The sequence below is a fragment of the Ostrinia furnacalis genome, unplaced genomic scaffold (genome assembly GCF_004193835.3).
Source record: "Ostrinia furnacalis isolate ACB-3 unplaced genomic scaffold, ASM419383v2 OfSCF7339, whole genome shotgun sequence".
NCBI classification, from domain to species: Eukaryota; Metazoa; Arthropoda; class Insecta; order Lepidoptera; family Crambidae; genus Ostrinia; species Ostrinia furnacalis.
The window spans coordinates 159176-180229 of NW_021137578.1; the positions used below are offsets into that span (position 1 = coordinate 159176).

At 34.9% G+C, this 21054-nt stretch overlaps 3 protein-coding genes across 3 annotated transcripts; all 3 read left to right on the plus strand.

Moving 5' to 3' along the window:
* The first annotated feature begins 735 nt into the window (after positions 1 to 735).
* LOC114363977 (uncharacterized) lies at positions 736 to 2297 on the plus strand. Its single transcript, XM_028319948.1, has 2 exons — positions 736 to 956; positions 2032 to 2297. Exons 1-2 carry the CDS (start codon positions 851 to 853, stop codon positions 2259 to 2261), a joined length of 336 nt encoding a protein of 111 aa, XP_028175749.1. The 5' UTR covers positions 736 to 850; the 3' UTR covers positions 2262 to 2297.
* A 3073-nt stretch (positions 2298 to 5370) lies between these two features.
* Positions 5371 to 6526, plus strand: LOC114363978 (uncharacterized). The gene is made up of 2 exons (XM_028319949.1): positions 5371 to 5408; positions 5570 to 6526. Exon 2 carries the CDS (start codon positions 5579 to 5581, stop codon positions 6152 to 6154), a length of 576 nt encoding a protein of 191 aa, XP_028175750.1. The 5' UTR covers positions 5371 to 5408; positions 5570 to 5578; the 3' UTR covers positions 6155 to 6526.
* An 8791-nt stretch (positions 6527 to 15317) lies between these two features.
* LOC114363976 (aquaporin) lies at positions 15318 to 16731 on the plus strand. The gene has a single exon (XM_028319946.1). It carries the CDS (start codon positions 15515 to 15517, stop codon positions 16268 to 16270), a length of 756 nt encoding a protein of 251 aa, XP_028175747.1. The 5' UTR covers positions 15318 to 15514; the 3' UTR covers positions 16271 to 16731.
* Positions 16732 to 21054: the final 4323 nt, after the last annotated feature.

The following is a 21054-nucleotide window of genomic DNA, read 5'->3' on the forward strand; positions in this document are numbered from 1 at the left end:
CAAAAATGTTTTCAAGATGAAAAATCTTGAATAAGACTGACAAAATGAATGAAAGAAGAGGATTCTATTTCCGGGACAGTTTCAAAAATTCAGTAAAAGTTACAGGGTAAAAGAATTGACAAGGCCATGACCCAAATGCTCCGACCGACACCCTAAAGTTGGAAGTGAAAATTAGACGGGAATAACTCTCAGTTGATCGGAAATGAGACTTGAAAAAACAAGTGATTAAAGACTTGCCAGACCCTCCGGGCCTTTTTGACAATATTCAAATCCTCCTCACAGTTGCGTTAAGGAGGAGTTCTGTCCAAGTAAGATAAAGTGTTATTTTTTAGTCAAATTCCACAACAAGAAGGATTTTAATGTGTAATTTGACTTCAAATGAACTGTAACTATGACTTTCTTTCTTTGGGACTAGAGACATAAACAGATGCTTACATATAAGTTATGTATAAAATCTATTGCAAACCTTTTTATTAATAACATTTAAATATTTTAAAGTCCCAACAACCACCCCTGTATAGTCATACTCGTATGTAGGAATTTGAAAAACATAGCCTAAAAGTTGTTAGTACAAAATACTATACTTAGTTTTTATTAATTTTAATTAAGTATGTACGTATTTTTATTATCTAAAATACCGCGTCATCCATTTGGAATTATATTTTGTTTGTACAAAAATTAATGTCCCTCTTCATCCACAATCAAAACAAATGTTTATCGTCTCGTATAACCCCAGTTTATAGGTACAACTTGATATTATAATTATGCTCAGTGATTAAAACACATTTGAGAACAAATACTTAGCTCAGAAGACGTATTTTGTTGTATAATTTTACATTGCTCTGTAAAAATGTCTATACATTATAATATTTTGTGTTCAGTGCTTGTCATTGCCTTTGTAGTGCTGTGTAATGCTGATTATGCACATGAGTGTATTTACGACGATAGTGGGTTATGTAAGTACCGATAGATTTTTTTACTTAAGATAATAGGTATACCGTATACGCTTGTGACTCTCATCAGGTGTACCTATCTATCTCTTCTTAATAATTATAGTGTCAATAAATTTTTTAATGAATTATGACAACAGAATCTTGCTATAAAATTAGAAAGATATAGGTAAATAATATAAATAAAAAAATTGGTAGTACGAATGGGTTGCATAATTTTAATAAATTGTATGTACTGTGCTTTTATTTGTCTGTCTGTACCTATATCGACAGAAGAAGATGTATAGTCGACATGAGTTTTCTTGGAAGTATTTGAGATTTGTATTTAATACTGCCGTGTTGCCTTGATAGACCTGATATCTAATATACAGACAGGGCCATCTTTTATTAGCATCGGGAACTTGTAATGTGCAGTCTATAAAGTTACCCAAACTACTGTTTTTTACTTGGGTGGTAGAAATAAGGAGAAAAGTTGGTTACTTTTCTATTTATCGTGTAGTTAAGGCCATTAACTAACGAAGCACTGCACACTGGTGGTGCTTTGCATTAAAGTTATGGCAAACTAGTTCACTCACGCACATCGCAAATCTAGTAACAAAATATCAGAAACACTACTCCGAGGGGTAGATTGCGTATGCATAGGATTCAGGGCTGATACACTGCCCAAGGGAAATGCTCCAAAAATAGTTAACGCGATGGATGTTGAATTGCCAGCAACAAATTTTATTGACTTTCAAATGTTGGCTAACTCACTTTGTGTGAATTGTTTCGCATCATTTCATTTGAGTTTAGACACTTTATGAATAAGTTTGCTTTCGCAGTTAAAATGTTTTTTTTTTTTATGTGTTTAAAAATAGTTACACTTCAGTCTGGGTTCGCCGTAATCACAAACATAGACTCATCAATCTATATTTCTAATTAATTAGGCGAAAATGAAATTTTAATCTTACAAATCTGACTCTACGACAACAATCTATTGCAATACGATGGATTGACCATAAGATTCAGTGTAGTGGTTGTCGTGTAGTAGTAAATGTTAAAAGATTATGTACTAACTAATATGTCTTTTATCTATTTTCAGGCATCGAAGATTGCCCTCCAGGCACAATTTCATACACATCAGGGTGCGGAACAGAAGAAACGATGTCCCAGCGCACTTGCCGTCGTCCCATCGCGCGATCCATAGGCTTCATATGCGACCTATCCCGGTGCGACTGTCCCGAGCCCAAGGTGTGGGACGAAACTATTGAGAAATGCGTTTTCTACAAAGATTGCTCTTCGAAAAATTTTTCTGGCAGGAATCGTTTGTAGATTAGCAGCACTGGTTATTAAAGAGTGATTAGAGAATTTTATGTTTCATTATACCTACCTACTTCCAAAAGTATCATAAAATATGTTTCACTTCCTTCAGTGTGGGTTGCGACAATAACTCTTTTGTACCTAGTTAAGTACTAATAAGTAGGCACTTGATAATAGGTTATAACTTGATCGAGATTACCAGAAGCCGATTCAGTGTGAATCTGGGTCAGTATTTCAGACCCTGTTCATATTAAAAAAAAAGGAAATAATTATTATTTCATATTTTTACTAATATATGATTATCCCTAGTAGTTTTCAAGTGTTATTGTTATCACTATATTAGTCAAAATGTTCAAGATAATAGATAATGCTGCTGAACTGAGACCATCTGCGTATGGAAGAGACCGCCTAGCGACGGTATCTTATCTATTATCGCAATCTATCAGTTTTATCGATAACAACTGTCTACAGTATTTTTGTGCACGGGTTATGCATACCTAGCTTATTTTTATTGCTTTAAAAGGTAGAAATAAGAATAACAACAAAAAATTGTTCTAATTTGCTTTTATGCGTATAAAATAGAAAAAATCATATGAATGAATGTATGAAACATGGACATAGAGATGCCAAATATGTTTTTTCTTTCTTTTTTCTTTCTAATTATTAAAAGATACCAAACATCAATTTAAGATTTATTCTTACAAGAGAAGTTTTAAAATAGTCCAAATATTTATAAAAAAATGTAAAGTTCTACTTTCCATAGAAGATTTTTCACATAAAAACCTAACTCTATCATGCCTTCAGTATACTAGCCATGGTAACGTCGTCTCTCAAATCCCACTATATGTATTTTGATGGAAGCGTGCCCCTTGTTCTTGCGAATAAGCCCCCATAATTATCTAAAATGTATCCCAATAAGAATGTGACGTGCATCTTTAGAGACATTCTACTATGAAGATGGAAAATTCAAATAACTATAACTTCTTAAATAGCAAATATTTTCGATTTGTAATCGCACTTTTTTATATAAATTTGCTTAGGTATATAATCAGAATATAATACGTAAAATCCATGCGCAAAATTTTTTTTTGTTGACCGGTATAATAAATAACTTTAATAGCAAACTTGTAATCGTTACATAATTGTAAAAGTTTTTTCTGGACTGCAATGACTGAAATAAACCGTCTTGGATTAAAAAGTTTTCTCTTTCTTTGCGATATTTTTTATTTTCCTTGAATGTGAGAATGGGTTTTGATAGTACCATGTATGGCCAACTAAACAAATAAGTAAGTAATTTGATACTTAAATACTTAGAATAACTTTGTCGGTTGGATTGTGGACAAAGTAATGAAGACAGAAAGATTAAAATTCCTAAATCTAAAACTTGCTTGCCTGTGTGCCATCTAAATCTCTTGGGTATTGCCAAAGAAATTTCTACATTGCTTACTTGCGTTTATATATAATTTTACAAAGATCATATGGATAATATAATCGCGTGTGGTATGATGGAAACCTTGTGAAAGGTCAAGCAGATAAAGCCACAATCCACATGTGACTGACTCACATGGACCCACATGATCTTCGGATCAAGATTAATGCACTTATAGGCTGTGTAAAAATATTCTACTACCATAATATCTATTGCTATCAAATATCAAGGTATTTAATTTTGATAGCATACTGTGGTAGTAGGTGATTATACAGGATGTCGCTTTAAGTTTGAATCAAACAAAAAGCATCGATACTGCTTAAATGCAACCACTTTCATACAGAATCGGTGCAAAAAGAATCCAAATTAGAAAAAAATACATGTTTTTACTAATTGGATACTACTGGATTAATTACTGATGTCCATAGATGGTTTTAAGATGTTAACTTCTTTCTCTTTCAGAAAGTTGATCAATCAATCATTTTGTTTGATCCATATCTACTTAAAAAGATACCATGACGTCATGTAGTTTTTGGTTCTTAGTTGACTTTCAGCACAACACTGGGTGTCCAGTTAAGGACTTTTTTGATGCGAGGGATCACATTATTTTTCTTTTTGTGGGTATTGTACAGGTTCGTACAACTACAGAATCTTTTAATTTAAATATCAGCATGTAACTACACTCGGCATCAAATAAATCGCACCTCCCGCAACAAGCACTTCTCAAACGTATGCATCCCCACTTCCCACCAACATTGGTTCCATTTGAAAGCCTAGTTCTAAACTTCATTTCATTAAAGGAAAGGTTTTTACCCCAAAAATGTGTTTTTAGAAGGATCCAGAGTCACTTCTTCAAAAAATAGGTAGTTACGCTTGAGCCAACTTTTATGCCTATAAAACTGTTAATTGGGATTAATCACTATCCATCTGTTAAAAAGGACACGTAAGATCATTATTTGGTTTTATAACCACAAAAATTGGTCTCATTGATCCCAGAGGTGAGCCCAAAGTGAGGCCTTTTTTCAAGTCACATTTATGGTACCTGTTAATTGTTTAATAAAAAAATGTTGTGATTTTCTCTAAGTTTATTTATTGGGCTTTCAAATAACACCAATATTGTTGGGGCACCATGATTGTGTCAGAAGAAGATCTTTAAAGTTCGCGTCGCGGAAGGTGCGATTTATTTGATGTTGAGTATATAATCTCAACATATTAATAATATCCACTTCCTACCGACTTTCATATCATAACAATCGTTAACAAAGATTGTAAAATATCGCTAACCAAACAGTATCATCTTCATTGACATTTGACCTAAATGATGAACTTAGTTACATCGCTCGGTGCTAGTGCACTAGAATGATAACAATGAGGGTAAATTCAGTGGGCTCACTTCCCTCCGGTGGTAATCAAATGGGCAAGAACAAGCTCTGTCTGCAAAAAACCAGAAGAACCTACTTGTCAGGACAGCAGCGTAGTCATGTTTCAGCAAAGTACTCTCTTGCTCAAAGGGCAGGCAAACAAGATTTGCAAATAGTCATGAAATGTAAGTATCTGCAATGTCGATGCACTAACTGTGATCGTATTCTTAGAGATCGCAATATTTCTTGGTTATTGGAACTACCGCATTCATTTATATTGGAATAACTACGAGTAGAAGTGCTAGAGCGCATCTATATTAGGAGCCCGACTGTTTGTTTGATACACAGTGCACATCAACACTGCATTAGGTGAGTAGGTATACATTGCAAGTTGCAGTAACAGCGTTGACAGATTGACATTAGATAACAAGTGTGAAAGATTTAGGGCTTGTTTGTAATTTCTGCTTGCAGAACTATTTTTAGTAATCGCAAGTTTTACCTTAAATGCTAAAAAGTCTTTTAACTTTCAGGTAACAACAATGGCAACTTTAATTTCATTATTAGCAGTAACGGCAGTATTAGCAACGCCTAGTGCAGCATTAGAGAGCAGTAGCGACCCACAGAGCGACACTTGCGCCAAATTGTCGTCGTGTGCCACTTGCCTCAGTAAAAGTTATTGTTCCTGGTGCGTTACCAAGAGCAAATGTACGAAACAGTCTTGCGGCAACGACAACGTTATCTACCCCAAAAGCGTTAAGGCTTTAATGTCCGGACCCCAATTCTGCCCGAGAATTGTCCGCCCGGAGAAAGAGCTCGCATTCGAGAGCGGAAAAAAGCAAATCTTAAGCGTTAAAATCACACAGATCTATTTATACATGGCTTTTACTACTTGGAAATGCAGAATCAGTTTGAACGACGAAGAAATTGATGTGAACGCAGTGCTGCTTGCTGACGAGGTGTATTGTGACTCTGTAGTACTGAGTAATAAATCAGATAAGCCTGAAGCAGCAGGCAGTGTGACGCTGCTGTGGGAACAGAATAAGGTGCTCGACGGGAGTGTGCCTTTCATAGTGTGTCGGTGTGATATGGATTCTGGTTGTGCAGTTTGTAAATAGGTTAAACAGATTCCTTGTGAATGATGATTAATGTTATTAGAGCACTGGCACAAAATATTATATCAAGACGTACAATGTTAGTATTAGTAATGTAATTTTTATAATATGAAATATTTTCAATTGTAATTAAAATATCTAATCTTATGTAATTATTGTTCAAATTCATTAAGTCAATAATTTATATCGTCTTAGATTAATTTGTGCTAAATATTGTGAAATCCCATTGGCTCATAATACCTTCAACAGTTATTTATTTTTAAATAACTGTTATGTTATATTAAGTTTTATTAAGTAAACACGTGTTATAGTAATAAATATAGCTGCTAACTGTTCTACAAGCTGACCAGTCGTTTTAATTACGCTGAATAATTTTGCAATACTACTTAATTGCAATTGAATATTGCTCGTTACGATTTTCCCCAATATTCATGTTCCCTGTTGACTGTAACATAATTTGATCAATTTAATATTCATCGTGTTTTCCTAGCTAAATGTAAACAATATTAATAAATAGTGTAGAGCGAATTATTTGACTACAAATCCAAATATTCAAACTGTAAAAGGCTTAATAAAATTTGTGTGAGAGATGATCCAGTAAAACTTAATTGAAAGTACCTATGTTTTGACCATGATTCCATTGGAATGATATTTTCAACAGAATGAGTAAAGAATATTTAAGAAAATTTTTAAAAGATGTGTACAATAAATTCAGTAATATATTATTTAAAAAAAGATTAATGCTATCTAGTTTCAGGGTCTAAAACAAAAAATCATACTCTGAAATTCCATGTTTAAATTGGCAATCTGTCTCTTAAGGCCAAACAATTCATAACCTAGGTTATAAAACAAATTGATTTACAATGGAGACTGCAGGAGAGCCATTCGCTTTACGGATAACGATTTCGATAGTCATTTGTTTGTTCCGGCATTCAACTCTTGAAATTCAAATTGATCGTCGGCGCAGTGGAAACACTAGACTAGTGTGGGACGGATTTGCTGGAATAGATTAAACTACTTAGGTGGTTTAATAACGCCGGTAACCAGCTCACGAATCAGCATTTCGACACTGGCAAAATTGGTACTAATCTGTCACCTATATAATTTTTACTAAGTAGTTGGAATCTGAGATATTGTAAGTTATTGCTTATTCGTACTCGTTTGTATCTACATACCTATAAGTTTTGTTTAGTTACAAGTTAATATAACTAATGTGATATTTTTTAGACATTATGTAACATAATGTTAAAAATAGCTAAAAGTAAATGTCAGTACCTGAATTAAAGCCTTATTCGTAGCTATAAAGCAGCAGTCTCGTTCAGCAATGTATTCCATCTATGCATAATGTTTAGATTTTAGGTTCAGTCTAGCTTTTTGTTGGATCTTTTGCCAGCACATGTTGCAGCGGGAGTTATGCAACTCCTGTTAGAGATTTACGACAGCCCCTAAATAAGATTTAGCTTGAAATTCAAATTGCCGGCAGAGTTAATACACCCACTTGTGTGTAAGACAATGGAACCACATTGCAGGTTAAGTTCGCTGAAACTAGCGGAATTGTCTTCCTTTGAATTCAATTTTGGGTGGTGTATGTTATTGTGAACCTGCTCTGGAGAAAATCATGTTATAATTTATCATTGTTAGCTTTGTGTTGTTTATGAGTTGATGTTCAGATAACAGCATAATATTTATCTTGCAAAAATCGCACCGTACAAGAACACGTAAAAAGATTAATATTATACTATAAAACCTACGTAGTTGCGTCCTACATAAAATCCTATAAGAGGTAAGTAAAATTATCACAGCTTCAATTTTGCTAATACCTTCGCTGTACAAAAAAAGTACAAGAAGTAGTAACTTAATTGAAACATCATAATGGTTAAAAGCTTGTATTCATTTCAGTAATTAATAAACGGCTAATCAGAGCGAGTTTTCTCTTTTACTTAAATTTTTCATCGTACTAAAATCTATGTATATCAGCTGATGTTGATATTATTGTTACATGCAAAAGTCGTTTTAGTTTAGGTAAGCCTTAAATGTGAAACGATATTAAACGTATACATAATATCAACGCACAGCCCAAACCACTGGACGGATCGGGCTGAAATTTGGCATGCAGGTAGATGTTATGACGTAGGCATCCGATAAGAAAAGATATTACGAAACTCCACCCCTAAGGGGGTAAAACGGGATCCACGCGTACGAAGTCGCGAGCGGCCGCTAGTTTAGCATAAAGGTTAAATTAAACTAGTTCAAACTAGTTACATACTTGTTAAAAAGCATATTTGATTAATATGTAGGTCAAATTACTCCGATACGTCCAACATGTTCGAGTCCCATAAATTGATTGTCGAGCAGTTCAAAGTGGGACAATGGGAGTCGCGAATTTAGAGGTAGAGTTTGCGAACATGCAGCTACGTGCAGTGTAAGAGCTATTGTGTCCGCACCTTTAGAAATATTCCGTTTCAGTACCACTTATTGTACTAAGCAAAGAAGTTTATAGATTTTAATGACACATTAAAAAACAGACCATTTAATTTATTGTTGAATTACGTTATATGTCTTTACAGTTTGTTAATTTATTAAAGTCAATTTATCTGGTAATCCTTTTACCTATCACTAGACGACATGGATTAAAATTTATCAGATTATAAGCTATAAATAACATTACTGGCTGCTAATTTAATAAGTTGCTTTCTAATCATTTATTTTGTTGTGAAATTAAGGCGAAATTTATCATCATAACATTAATTCGTACAAACGTAATCCTAGATTAAAATTGCTCTTATGAAAACGTTCAGAGAAAATTGCCTTCGGCTTCAACAACATGGATGATTTGTGCGTGAAAAATCTTTGTAAATGTTTGTGAGAAAGAACCCAAGTCAAAAATGAACTTTAATATTACATGTCATAAGTACGTGGCTTTCCGACATAAGCACACGTGAGCCGCGTTCACATAATAGGTATTTAGCGGGGAACATGCACAGGAGAGTTTACTAAATGCGGGATGATTCGTGCTTAGTGGAGCGCGAGTATAAACGAGTGTCAGGAAATATGTCGGTAATGCTCCCGTATTACTTAGCCCGGAGCACACATAAGGGATTCTCGGAATAGCACTCCTAACATACTATTGGGAAATCTTTTTCTTGATACCGGTCTTCGCTTCGAGGCTCGGGAGCCATTACTGTCGCTGTTGAACTTTTGAAATAACTTCCAGTTTTAGTAGCTGAAATGTCACGGATTACACATTCGTGTAGCGTTATTGTCGTAACATTTCTAGTTTCATTCCATCAGGGAACTTTTGTTTGGAAAGGAAAAAATGTTTTTCAGGTTTAAATGAAGTTCTTTCAGGAAAATCTTTTATTGCGGATTCTGTTCGAGCGGATTAAGAAAAGACTGAGCACAGACAACGGCCGCACGCACAAAAGCGTATTTTCTGTATTTTATCGCCAGATACGTAACTGCGAACCACTAATCCAGCTGAGTAAGTTGCTCTTTTCAATTAACAACCGTCTGTGCAATTTTTCTTCTTGCTCTTCCCTGTTGAGGGCAAAAAAGAAAAGAAATGAATTCTTTAGCTCCGACGGCACACGGTTCTAATTATTTAAAAGGTTTAAGAACGAGATTCAATTAATGTATTGCCTTGTGTTCCTAAAAACTAAAATAATAGGTATTCTGATATAACCTGAGGTGGAATTGTGTAAAGCAATCGTAATCTATTGACAGTTCATAATGTACAATAAAGTCAGTTAAACCACAGATAATATAATACTAGTGTTAAACAAAGCGTTTGACAGAATAATCGTACGTTATGAACTGTCAAATGATAACGATTGCTTTACACAATTCCACCTGTTTGGTTTTATGAATTCGATGAAATAATTTTATAGATGTACCTACCTATGTTTTTTTAATGTGGTTGTATTGAATTTTGGCGCTATATTTCGGGTGGTGAGTGAGATACAATCTATTTAATAAAAACATAGCTGAAGCGCTCGCCGTGCTGACTGGTGCAATTAAAATTTTACACGCTCGTGACAAAGAGCGCGGAGTGTTAACATTGGAGCGGCGCGCACTCGCGAATGTTACTATTTTCCCATTAATTTATATGCAGTGAAGTGGATGATGCAAGAACGAAAACCTTAAGCTTTCAGCGACATACTCAAATGAAGTATGATTTAAAAAGCAGTATATTTTATAAAGAAAAGTTTTTTTAAGGGAGTTGAGTTCGTTTCCGAGATTAAAAATAACTTCGTTCAAATTATTCCCAGTTTGGTTAGGACATTGCACTATTGCAGGCTTGAATCAGTCTGATTGTCCGATAAGAAATACGATGCCGTGCTTTGGAAGCTCTAATTAGTCATGCCAGACGCCTTTGGCGGACATAATGACAGACACCAGGGTTGTAACAACTGAGGTCGATAAAAGAACACATAAAGTAAAGCAAAAGACTAAGGCACCATCTTACTTTAACTATAACAAACGTCAAAAGTCTGTCAAACTCCGTACAAAAATACCGGTTATGGTTATAGTTACAGTTAAAGTAAGGTGGTACAACTTATCGTAAATGCACACAAGTACAACACTCAGTTCTACTGAAAGAAGCATTCTGTAGTAATCTAGTTGCATGTCATTTGAATGCAGCGCCTGCCAAATGAGCGAGCTTGTCATCAAACCCAATGTGCTTTGAAATAATATAGAAATAGACACATATTAATTCAAACCTTTGGGAGTCTAACTTAGTTTCCCAGTTCTGTGTAAGTTCGCTTGGCATCTTGCCGCGTATGCTTGCAAAGCAAATTATAATTTATGCAGACTTAGGTTTACGTATTCATTTCGCGAAATAAATAGTCGGAGGGTGACATTATTTTCCATTTACCGTCATGTCCTGGAATAGTTACTTATGTTTAATGACTTTGGTAGAGCTTTCAGACATAAAGAATATGAACATTTTTGAGAAATCGGTATGAATATTATTATGAGAAATTGGGTTCTCGAATGGCTACCACGTCTCGGCAAACATGGTGTAGGATATTTTACGACTCGAAGGAATGGCTTACAGAAGATCCCTAGCAGAAGCTGGTTTTATCCAGCTTAAGAGGCCAATGAGACGAAGAGACACTAATAACACCAGATAACAAATAAATTGCTGTTGATTTTGGTAAAAGTAGTTCTAAAGTTTGTTAGGTAAGTTCCCTTTTGTGATTGAAGTATCTTCCCGATAATTCTTTATTGCGGCGGGATATCCTCGCGCCGCGGCCGGCGCTATCGCGGTAAGTTATGTGAGTCTAATCCGGCCGTTAACTATAATCCGTGTTCGGGAAAAGTGTCGGGCTGATTAATCGCCGGCGCCACCCGCCCGTTAACGCCGTGTCGCCTGCCGGTCAATCATGGGCAATGAACAAACGCAATTGCTTGTAGCAATTTTATTACGTAATGGAATGTGTAAGGGTTTAAAATTGCATTAAAGTGATTTAGTTAAGAGCTCGTTTCCTAGCGCTCGTTATAGTGTTGGTGGTTTCGTGTGGTATTGCGCAATGGTAGAGCTGTAACATAGAAAACGTAGACCACAAAATAACTTTTCTATTTGTGTATTTACTTAAAAAAATATATATTTGTGTCAATATAAATAATGCGAAATTCTTCTTCTCCTATCATTAGGGTGGTTTTTATACGAATTACGAACCATGAAAAACGAACTCCTATATTGTTACTATCAACTTCGAGTCGTAGTAATCAGCTTACTTCGTGAACAATCCTTTTTGAGTCAAAAGTTCAAAACCACAAATTACCTAATAGACAACAAAACTTTAGTTCCAAGTAACATGGTTCTAATTTAGGAGCATTACACACATGCTGAAAGGGCTACACAATTTCGGGAGGCTCACAGTATTAGTTCGGAGTAAACAAAGGATAAGCCCGTAATATGGTTTTGAGTTAGGCCGCTCACGAGCGCCTTAAGTCGCGTCTAGCCCGCTTCATTGCACAGTCGCGGACGTGGCGCGAATGCGTGAGCGCTGTATGTATGGCAAGGGCGTCGATACGTTGACAACTTGACAGTAGCATTGTTTTGTTAAACTCATTGTATCTTATTTGTGTCTTATGTAACAATAGGAGTCGTTAATGGGCCGAAAATAAAGATTAAGCATTACTAAGGAAATTGAATTGTTTTTACATCACCTTTGGTGACAATGGTTGCAGTGTGAACGGACGCTCTAGAATCCGGGTTCGATCACATTGTGTAATTATTATTTTCTTTTAGGACATAGCAGATTTTAATCAGCAATATAATTATATTGCTGATTAAAATCTGCTATCTTAAAGTGCCCTACTGAATTCAGTAGGGCACTTTAAGCTGTCGGTCCGAATGAGCTATGCAGAAGCCGATGCATGGCTATATTGGATACATGGATGCGACTCATTTAACGTAAAGGCTGCAATCTAAATTGTTACAAACCATTCGATAAATAAAGATTTTCTCTTTTGATAAAAGTAAGTAGGTACCTATCATTATTTTTTCAGAATCGAGTAATTAATCAAATTACAATATCTACAGCCGTAGTACTGGCGCTGATTATTATCGGAGATAATCCAAATACGATAAAGTTGGCAATGTTAAAGAGTTTGATATGCATATTTTTATAAACATATTAAAAAAACTATTTACGAATAATATTTGCAATTAAGCTATTTTAAAATTATCTACAAACGTCAAAAATCTGTCAAACTCCATACAAAAACACCGGTTATCGTCATAGTTACGGTCAAAGTTAGGTGGTGCAACTCGGCCTAAGAGTTGTTTTGTGAAGGTGCCCAGCGCTAACGTGTAGCGATTTCAGTCCTTCGGGAGAAACATCGAGCTTGCCGGGCCGGAGCTAGCCGCGCATTACGAATGAACAATCGGAAACATGATTTAACAATAGAGACAATTGTCAAGAATTTTGTTCAAATTGTAACGCCGTTGGTTTCTTAATAAAATAAAATACATAGAATAGGATAAAAACAGTTTGAAAATAGCTTTTGAGAAAAAATATATAGGACAAGATCCATAATTTTATTCATCAGGGCAGCATGGGGTCCGTAGGCTAAACCTTCTGATTCTGTCTTATACGCAAATCGAAGTCATGCTCATGCAGTGAAGATTAAAATGTCGATTATGATTGAAGTTTAGGTAGGTAAGTAGGTACATTATCTTCAATATCAACTGTAATTATGTGTCATGTGAACTGATTTTATCAACAAGTTATATGTAGGATAAATGCTACCTACTTCACAAAACAAAATTTTGTGTGGGCAATGTTAAATTTCACTATTTAACTTGTAATTTGTAAAAGTTCCCATACCTTTCAAGCTTCCCAATTTTTTTTCTCGAATTGTACTACAAGTAAACAAAAAACAAACATGTATTTCAATCCCCAGGGATCCGAAAGCCCCTGTTTAGTTCGTATCCCAGCATTAGGGATCCTGAACATGCTATTGGCCGCTCGCTCTGAATTTGTCCCGGATGCAATTTTCACAAGCATTGCGGTAGAAAATCCTATAATTTGTCCGGCTTACAATACCTACTTTATCCTCGTAAGACCGAAGAGTAAATTTTGTCGACTTCTAAGTATCGCCGAATGTGCTTTCAGAAGAACGAATAATTTGAAGTAGTAAACGCCGAGCACTTCGAGTAAAAAAATTTCTATGTTAGAGATTTTCTTTTGCGTTCATATTTTCAGGGGCCCTATATAATAGTGCATAGAGCTTATTTTAGGTGAAAAATAATAAAAAAATGTTTTCTCTTAAAAGAACATTCGGTATTACAGACTATATAAAGGAAAAGTAAATAAATTGTATTTTATACTTTAAAGTAAAACATAAATGTAACCTTCTTAATAAATTAATACTACATAAAGATACAATAATGATATTAATAAATGTAACTGAAAAGGAACAACGGTTTTAATTTTATTTAATGTTTCATAATTAGTACTTTTAAAAGTACTATCGGTTTTATAACATACACTAATGATAGGTTAGAATGTACAAGAAGTAAAGTGAATATTCATTTTAATTATAATATTTACTAAACTAAAAATCAGAACGTTCTCATGGTAAATTTTCTCAATCATATCATAATTTTAAAAGTCCAATATTCAATCCCATCTCAATAGAAAAAATATACAAAAATAAAACTTTCACCATCAAGACCGAATGTTCCTTGCAAAGAACTATTATTTTCAAACGAAAAAAAATCTTACAAAACTACTTCAAATTGGGAAAAATAATTTTTTTGCTTGTTTAGCAGTATTTTAACTTAAATTATACTGGTCAGTTTTGCAATTAAACTACGTTTACGTGAAGAAAAAAAATTAATCGCATATCACGTCTTCTCGGACGAACCACCTTGTCAAAGAAAAATGATAATTTGACAGTGACATTTTATTTTTTTATATTAATAAGTTCGGATACCTGATTTTGAATACTTTAAGCCATACACTATCACTCTTTTTTTTCGATAGGCGCGAATTTTTGAACTTAAATTTATCGCTAAAGTTTTAGTTCCTCTGAAGGCACATCCGGCGATACTTCGAAGTCACCTCCGAAAATGTCTCGGCGTTACTGACTACAAAGTTTCAGTTCCTTCTGAGGCACATCCGGGCTTACGAGGTAGTAGTGTAAACAAGGCAAACATAATGTGCCAAAAAACAATTAAGATTTGAAATGCAACTCTTAACGCTAAAAATTTAAATAACAACATTGTGTTATTGGTAATTTCAGAAAATAATTACCGATCAAACCAGTTCATTCAAATCGAAGATGACTCACTAATTTAAAACCATAGTCAAATTTCATACATCAAGATTTATTAGATACCTATTTATTTGTTGGTTAATTAAAAAAGGTTGCATTAATTATGGTCTGTAAAAAAGAGTTTCAAAAATAATTCAAAGTCAAAGGACTACTAGGCGCATGTTGGTGTGCGCCAGAAAAGCTGTTTAGTTTTACAAATGTTACGATGTGCGTGTTGTCGCGAAGCACTTATTATTTACTAATTCATCATTGAAGACTACCGTTAGCCGCGCTTGTAATCATATCACAATAGTAATCACAAATAAACAGATGAATGAGGGCCGGTTTCTGCGCTATCTACGATATTACTATCATGCTGCACGCTACGTAAGTTGACTGGCAGGTATAAATACTTTCATGGAGTGCTCGCTCCGAGACAGACGTGCGGGCCTCGCCAGTAAATAAAATAACATCTGACCTGTTGTGTACCCGGAACTGTTAGACAATGGCCGCATAAGTGTGTGAAAAAACAATTCATTGTTGTTAAGCGGCTAGGTGAATTCAAGAGCTGGTCTAGTGATATTTTCAAAAATGACGATAACCCCTACCCCAGTCATCTTTGGTGAAAAGAGCAGCAAACCAGCCCTTCACTGGGTTTCTTCAGAATGGAGAGGAATTCTTGCCGAATTCGTAGCGACGGCGTTGCTTTTGACATTTGGCTGCATGGCCTGCATACCTATGGACGATATTCCGGCCAGTGACTCGATATTTGGGCCCCTCGGATTTGGATTTACGGTCATGTTTAATATTCAAATATTTGGACACATATCCGGTGCATTTATGAATCCCTTCGTAACAATAGCAGCTGTGATATGGGGAAAAATATCAATTGCAACGGGAGTTGCGTATATTCTAGCGGAATGTGCAGGAGCTACATTGGGCTACGGCCTTTTGACAACTTTGGCACATATTGATATAGCAGCAGAAGCTGTTTGTGTGACGTTACCTCGTTCTGGTATAAATGAATTTCAAGCTTTGGGTGTGGAAATGGTGTTATCAGCAGCACTCTCGCTCATAAACTGTGGTGTGTGGGATCCTGTGAACGCGCATAACTCTGATTCAGTGCCGTTGAAGTTTGCATTTACTATTGTTGGATTGTCGTACGCTGGAGCACACTTAACCGGCGCTAGCATGAATCCCGCGAGGTCGCTGGGCCCGGCAATTTGGGCCAACCGATGGGACATCCACTGGGTGTACTGGGTCGGCCCACTGGTCGGCGGCGTTTTTCCAGCAATCTTCTACAAATACGTTTGGCTGCGGAAACCAGATCCTAAGTTACAAGACTGATCTCAGATCAATGTTAACTAGTGTTGGAGTGAAACGGAATAAATTTAAGCATCAAAATACTATTGCGACTGCTCTGATGAAATAGTCACTGATCTGTTCTTTGTTTTAATAACATACACAAACTATTTATCATAGATGTTGTTGTAATTTAAGGTTTTTATTTGGTAATACTCAAGAATTAGTATTTAATCGCAATATAGGTAAGGGCTTACTGTCAAGGCATAGATAATGATAACGCTATGATAATAATGTAATTCGAAGCAATGTCAAAAATAAAGAGGAATAAGCAGATTATCAAGTTATCAGCACCGTGACTATTCAATTAGGCGCCTTTGTTTCAATTACTACTTTCAATAGCTTTAATCAAACGATTTTATGAACTGATAGTAACGCAATTAATTTGTAATGAGTGTAGGCTTGAAAGGTGTGAAATACAGAAATAAATTTGTAAAAATATGAAACGAAGTTTATGATTTTAACAAAAACACTGAGTTTCTTAGGTAAAATGAACATCTGGCTCTACAAAATAATATTAGGTGTCATAAATTAGTAAAAAGTTCGTGGGCATGTTATAATAACTTTGGTCTTAACTCGGATAGGTATATTATCAACGTGATAATGATAAAATAAGCCGAAACAAGGCTTATTTTATCATTATTCAGCTTTCCCAGCTGTTTATATGATAGGGTGCGACATGTACAGTATCGACGCAAGGCACCTGTAAAATATGCATTTTTATCGCCACGACAAATGGATTATGGCATTAACAATGTAGATATTGGCACTAGATATTTAGGTCTTCCATCATACTAAATAAGTTTGTAATATCATATAATTTTTATGGTCGTGATTTCCATAAAAGTTAGTTATTTTTATTGTTATCTTAGCAGAAAAACAGTGTGACGTTCTTTAGATTTACATTTAGATTGTATACCTGATTAACAGGATATTTGTAATGAGTAAGATGGATGAATGTGGATAATGTAAAAACAGTTTTCTTTTAATAAATGCATTATTGTTAGGGACGTAACCATGACCATAACAGTATTTTTCCAGAGACATTCAAATTGAATAACATATTGTAGGAAAATTACATAAATCCGTTTATCTCTGAACTATTGAAATGATTGTGATGACACACAATGATCCAGAATGTAAACAGCAAATGATTACCAGGGTCACATTCCGGTAAGTACAACCGACCCGAGTAAAAAAATGAATCATGACATTAAATGATGTCCGTGCCAGTGCCGAATAACAATTGACGCTCCTTTTGCTTAAATAACATACGACTGCATATCAATCTAATCAATATAAGAACACTGGCATCTTTTGTACTTGTAATAGATACTATTTTGAGACAAAAATGTATAGTCTGAGTGCAGTCCATTGTTACTTCTTCGAATCTAACGAGTCCTCTTAAACCATTGTTTCCTGCTCTACCTACATGTGAACTGTGATTGTCTTTGGATAAACAATCCAAAAAACTTGCTGTTGTAAAAAGTTCGTAAGGCGAATCTATCGAGTATTCAAAACCATTTCCGTCCGGCAAAGTGCTTGTTGCTTCCAGATATATTGCTAGGGGCTTATAGAAAAAATCCAATTTGCCATCACCCAAGCAAATTCGAGGCGCGATACACCGTCGGCCGTCAACACAACGCGATTTACGAAATCGAACGGAAAGGCCCCAGTATTTTGTTGGGTCATCTTTATAATGCCAGCCAAGTCGCCCCGATTTGTATTGTTGCCCTAGAAAAGTTTGAATTGACTGGTTGGCATACTAAATTGATAAATACAAGTTAGAGCATAAATTGATAAATGGGAGTACATCATACTAACTTTGACAACTAGCTGACTAGTTGTTAACTATTGCGGTGCCTAAGTAGCTTATAATAATATATTGTACAAAAAACCTTGGCTAATTTACTTCATAATATATTTTCTGCATATTATAATAATATTATAAACACTTATTCACGCAAGAAATACTACATACTTACATTAAGATGAAAAACCCATTTTCCATGGTTTATTTTATGGTTGGTATCATCTTTATTAAACAGGCTTCTTTTCTCCATTGTATTTAAAATAGACACCAAGTCTTGGTAGCAGGCAATAGGAAGTAGTAGGTACTCATTAATTTCTAAATAAATGGAAGGTAAATTAGGGAATAGGATACTTCCTAGGTATTGTTAATTAGTTTTTCTTTGTCTAATAATGACACGTATATATAATCAGGTACACTTACCTACTTACTTACTTTAGTACTTTCAAGTTTTGCCGGCCAGCTGTCATGATCATCTTACTGATTTCTTAAATTTCTTAAAATATTTCTAAAAAATATTTCTTTTCAATTCTTAAAAGAAATAAAACATGGCATGGAACATGCAACCCTATTTATAAACGATAGTTAATTGATTTATCATTTAATAAAAAACTAAAAAATATTTTATCAATCTCGTGACAGATATGAATGCAAACACTATTAGTAAATCAGGTTTGACAACAAACATTGGCTTCACGACGTTATTTTCAATAACAATATTAACTATCCGCGAGTAAGTAAATAGAGTATGCAAAAATAGTTAAGTACCTACCTACGTAAAATTTTGTCAGATTGATTTTTAACTGTTCAAAAGACAATTGCCTAATACAAAACTTTAACTGTACCTATAATTTTAAGCGGGGTTTTTGTATGTAGTTACATTTGAAAAGCCACACCATCTGTTCTTGTCTAAATCTAAAACTCATTCATCAAGAAGCAGTAACTATTTACTACTTCGATATTAGTTTTTCTTATCGGCCGATAGCAGGAGCGCTACTTCTGAATACGTAGTTGATCGTGTAATCGAAACAATGATTTTGTTTGTCTTTAGCAATCACTTGCCAGAGGATAAAAACAATGAAATACTTACGTAAGTTAATACTAATTTTCCTTATAATTAGCACCAGTAGTCGTTTCTCTGAACAGTAAAAGCATTGATTTTCTGTCTTGTGAGAATATTCACGTTAGGTAAAAGCAGTTTTAGAGCATAGCTCCCAACATAAAACTACATAGTTGTAAGTAAATTGTAATGTTAATGATGAATACAATAGGTGCTAAATATTGATGGTATTCGTAGAACTATGAATGGTATATTCCTGATGCTATTCATATAAACTCAAATTTTACACGGCCACGTACCAAAACCATGCATTTTCGCGGTCAATCAAATATTCATAAGTGGTCAAAATACTTTTAGTCGTTAAGCCTGAAACACATACTTTGGTGAATGTAGAAACTCATCCATTACTTATATCCTACCCTTTGGATGAGATATAATTCTTTTTCTATTTATTTTGATAAGATCACAGTAAATATTGCAACAAAGTGATAAAGTAGCTACAAGTAGCTCACCTACAAATTGATTATTTCATGAGAAAACTGGGCAGCTTTTAACTGCACCTGAAGCTTTCTTCTACTATACTTCTCGTTCTTACATGACATTCATGTCGACCTTGATTTCTGGGTCCGCATGTTATAATACTTCAGCGATAAAAAACAATACTCACACTGTGTAATTATTTACGTTCTAAATATAAATTGCTCATACAAATATAATGGAAAAATTCATGTAATTGTTTAATGGAAAAATCTGCGATGAATGCTAAGCATCAATTCGTCACCATACATAACAAGTTGATAATGATCTTTTTGCGAATGCGGGCGATATTGCGTCGTGAATCTCATATACAGACTTATATAGTAAAACTAGTATATGTGGTCCCACAGCACCTATGGTCATGCTGTCACGTGACCGGTGACATTTCCTCTTGGAGGTCACGACCTCACGGCACTGCAGCGCCATTTACATCTTTTATCTTTATCCCAGACTTTTGTGCGAGTTTGGAGCAATTTTGTTTGGTTTTACTACTGCGTCTGCCATTAAACGCGTCGAAAGCGAAGTAAACATCCTATAAATTTTTATAGAGGTTCCTGTAAGCTGCTAATGTGAAATTACTACTGCTATGATAGGAGTATAGTAAAGGAACATACGATGTAGACCTATAGGCAGTTATAAGGCACAGTGGTAGAGTAAAAATACCCAACCCTTTAATCTTACGAATAGTATGGTAACTACGTACTTACGTACGTGCTTCATCTGTTATAAGTGTGTTAATGAATTTGACTTGAAATTTTCCGAGACAGTTAATAAAATGATGCAAGAACAAGGGGAGAAGTACGAAACCTAACCTGTTCGAAATCGACAAGCTCTATATCGTTTTATTTTCTTTTAGTATAATTTACATACAACCCTCGTATTTGATGAAAGGAACGCTGTCATGAGGTTGCAATTTGTTTTAATTAAGTATGCGCTGGGTTTTTCCTCTAATTAAATGAGGATGAGAATGACGAGACCTTGAACTTGAAGAACTCGCATGCCTTTGTGTTGGTACAGTTTAGTACTTACAATTTCACATGTTTTAAATTTAATAAAAAGGCTCTGGCACATGCCAGACCAGACTGGTTGTTATTACACTTACCCGTCACTACACTCATAGCTGGGCATTAACTCGTTAATCCGTTAGTCGTTAATTAACGAAGTTAACATTTCTATTAACGGATTAACTTTTAAGTTAACTTTAAAAAATGTTAACGGACTCGTTGACTTCCGTTAAATTATCCTAAGTCCGTTAATCGTTAATCCAGTACCTACTATACACCAAAAAGATACAGCAGGCACGCTGAAAAACGCTAGAAAAACGCGTTCTGACAAGTACGTTTGGGCTTCCACCCGATCACT

Excerpts from the sequence above, each read along its gene's own strand:
- LOC114363977 (XM_028319948.1), top strand. The coding sequence starts at position 851 with ATGTCTATACATTATAATATTTTGTGTTCAGTGCTTGTCATTGCCTTT. Across the intron at positions 957-2,031 it reads TTACGACGATAGTGGGTTAT|GCATCGAAGATTGCCCTCCA; the intron begins GTAAGTACCGAT and ends ATCTATTTTCAG.
- LOC114363978 (XM_028319949.1), top strand. The coding sequence starts at position 5,579 with ATGGCAACTTTAATTTCATTATTAGCAGTAACGGCAGTATTAGCAACG.
- LOC114363976 (XM_028319946.1), top strand. The coding sequence starts at position 15,515 with ATGACGATAACCCCTACCCCAGTCATCTTTGGTGAAAAGAGCAGCAAA.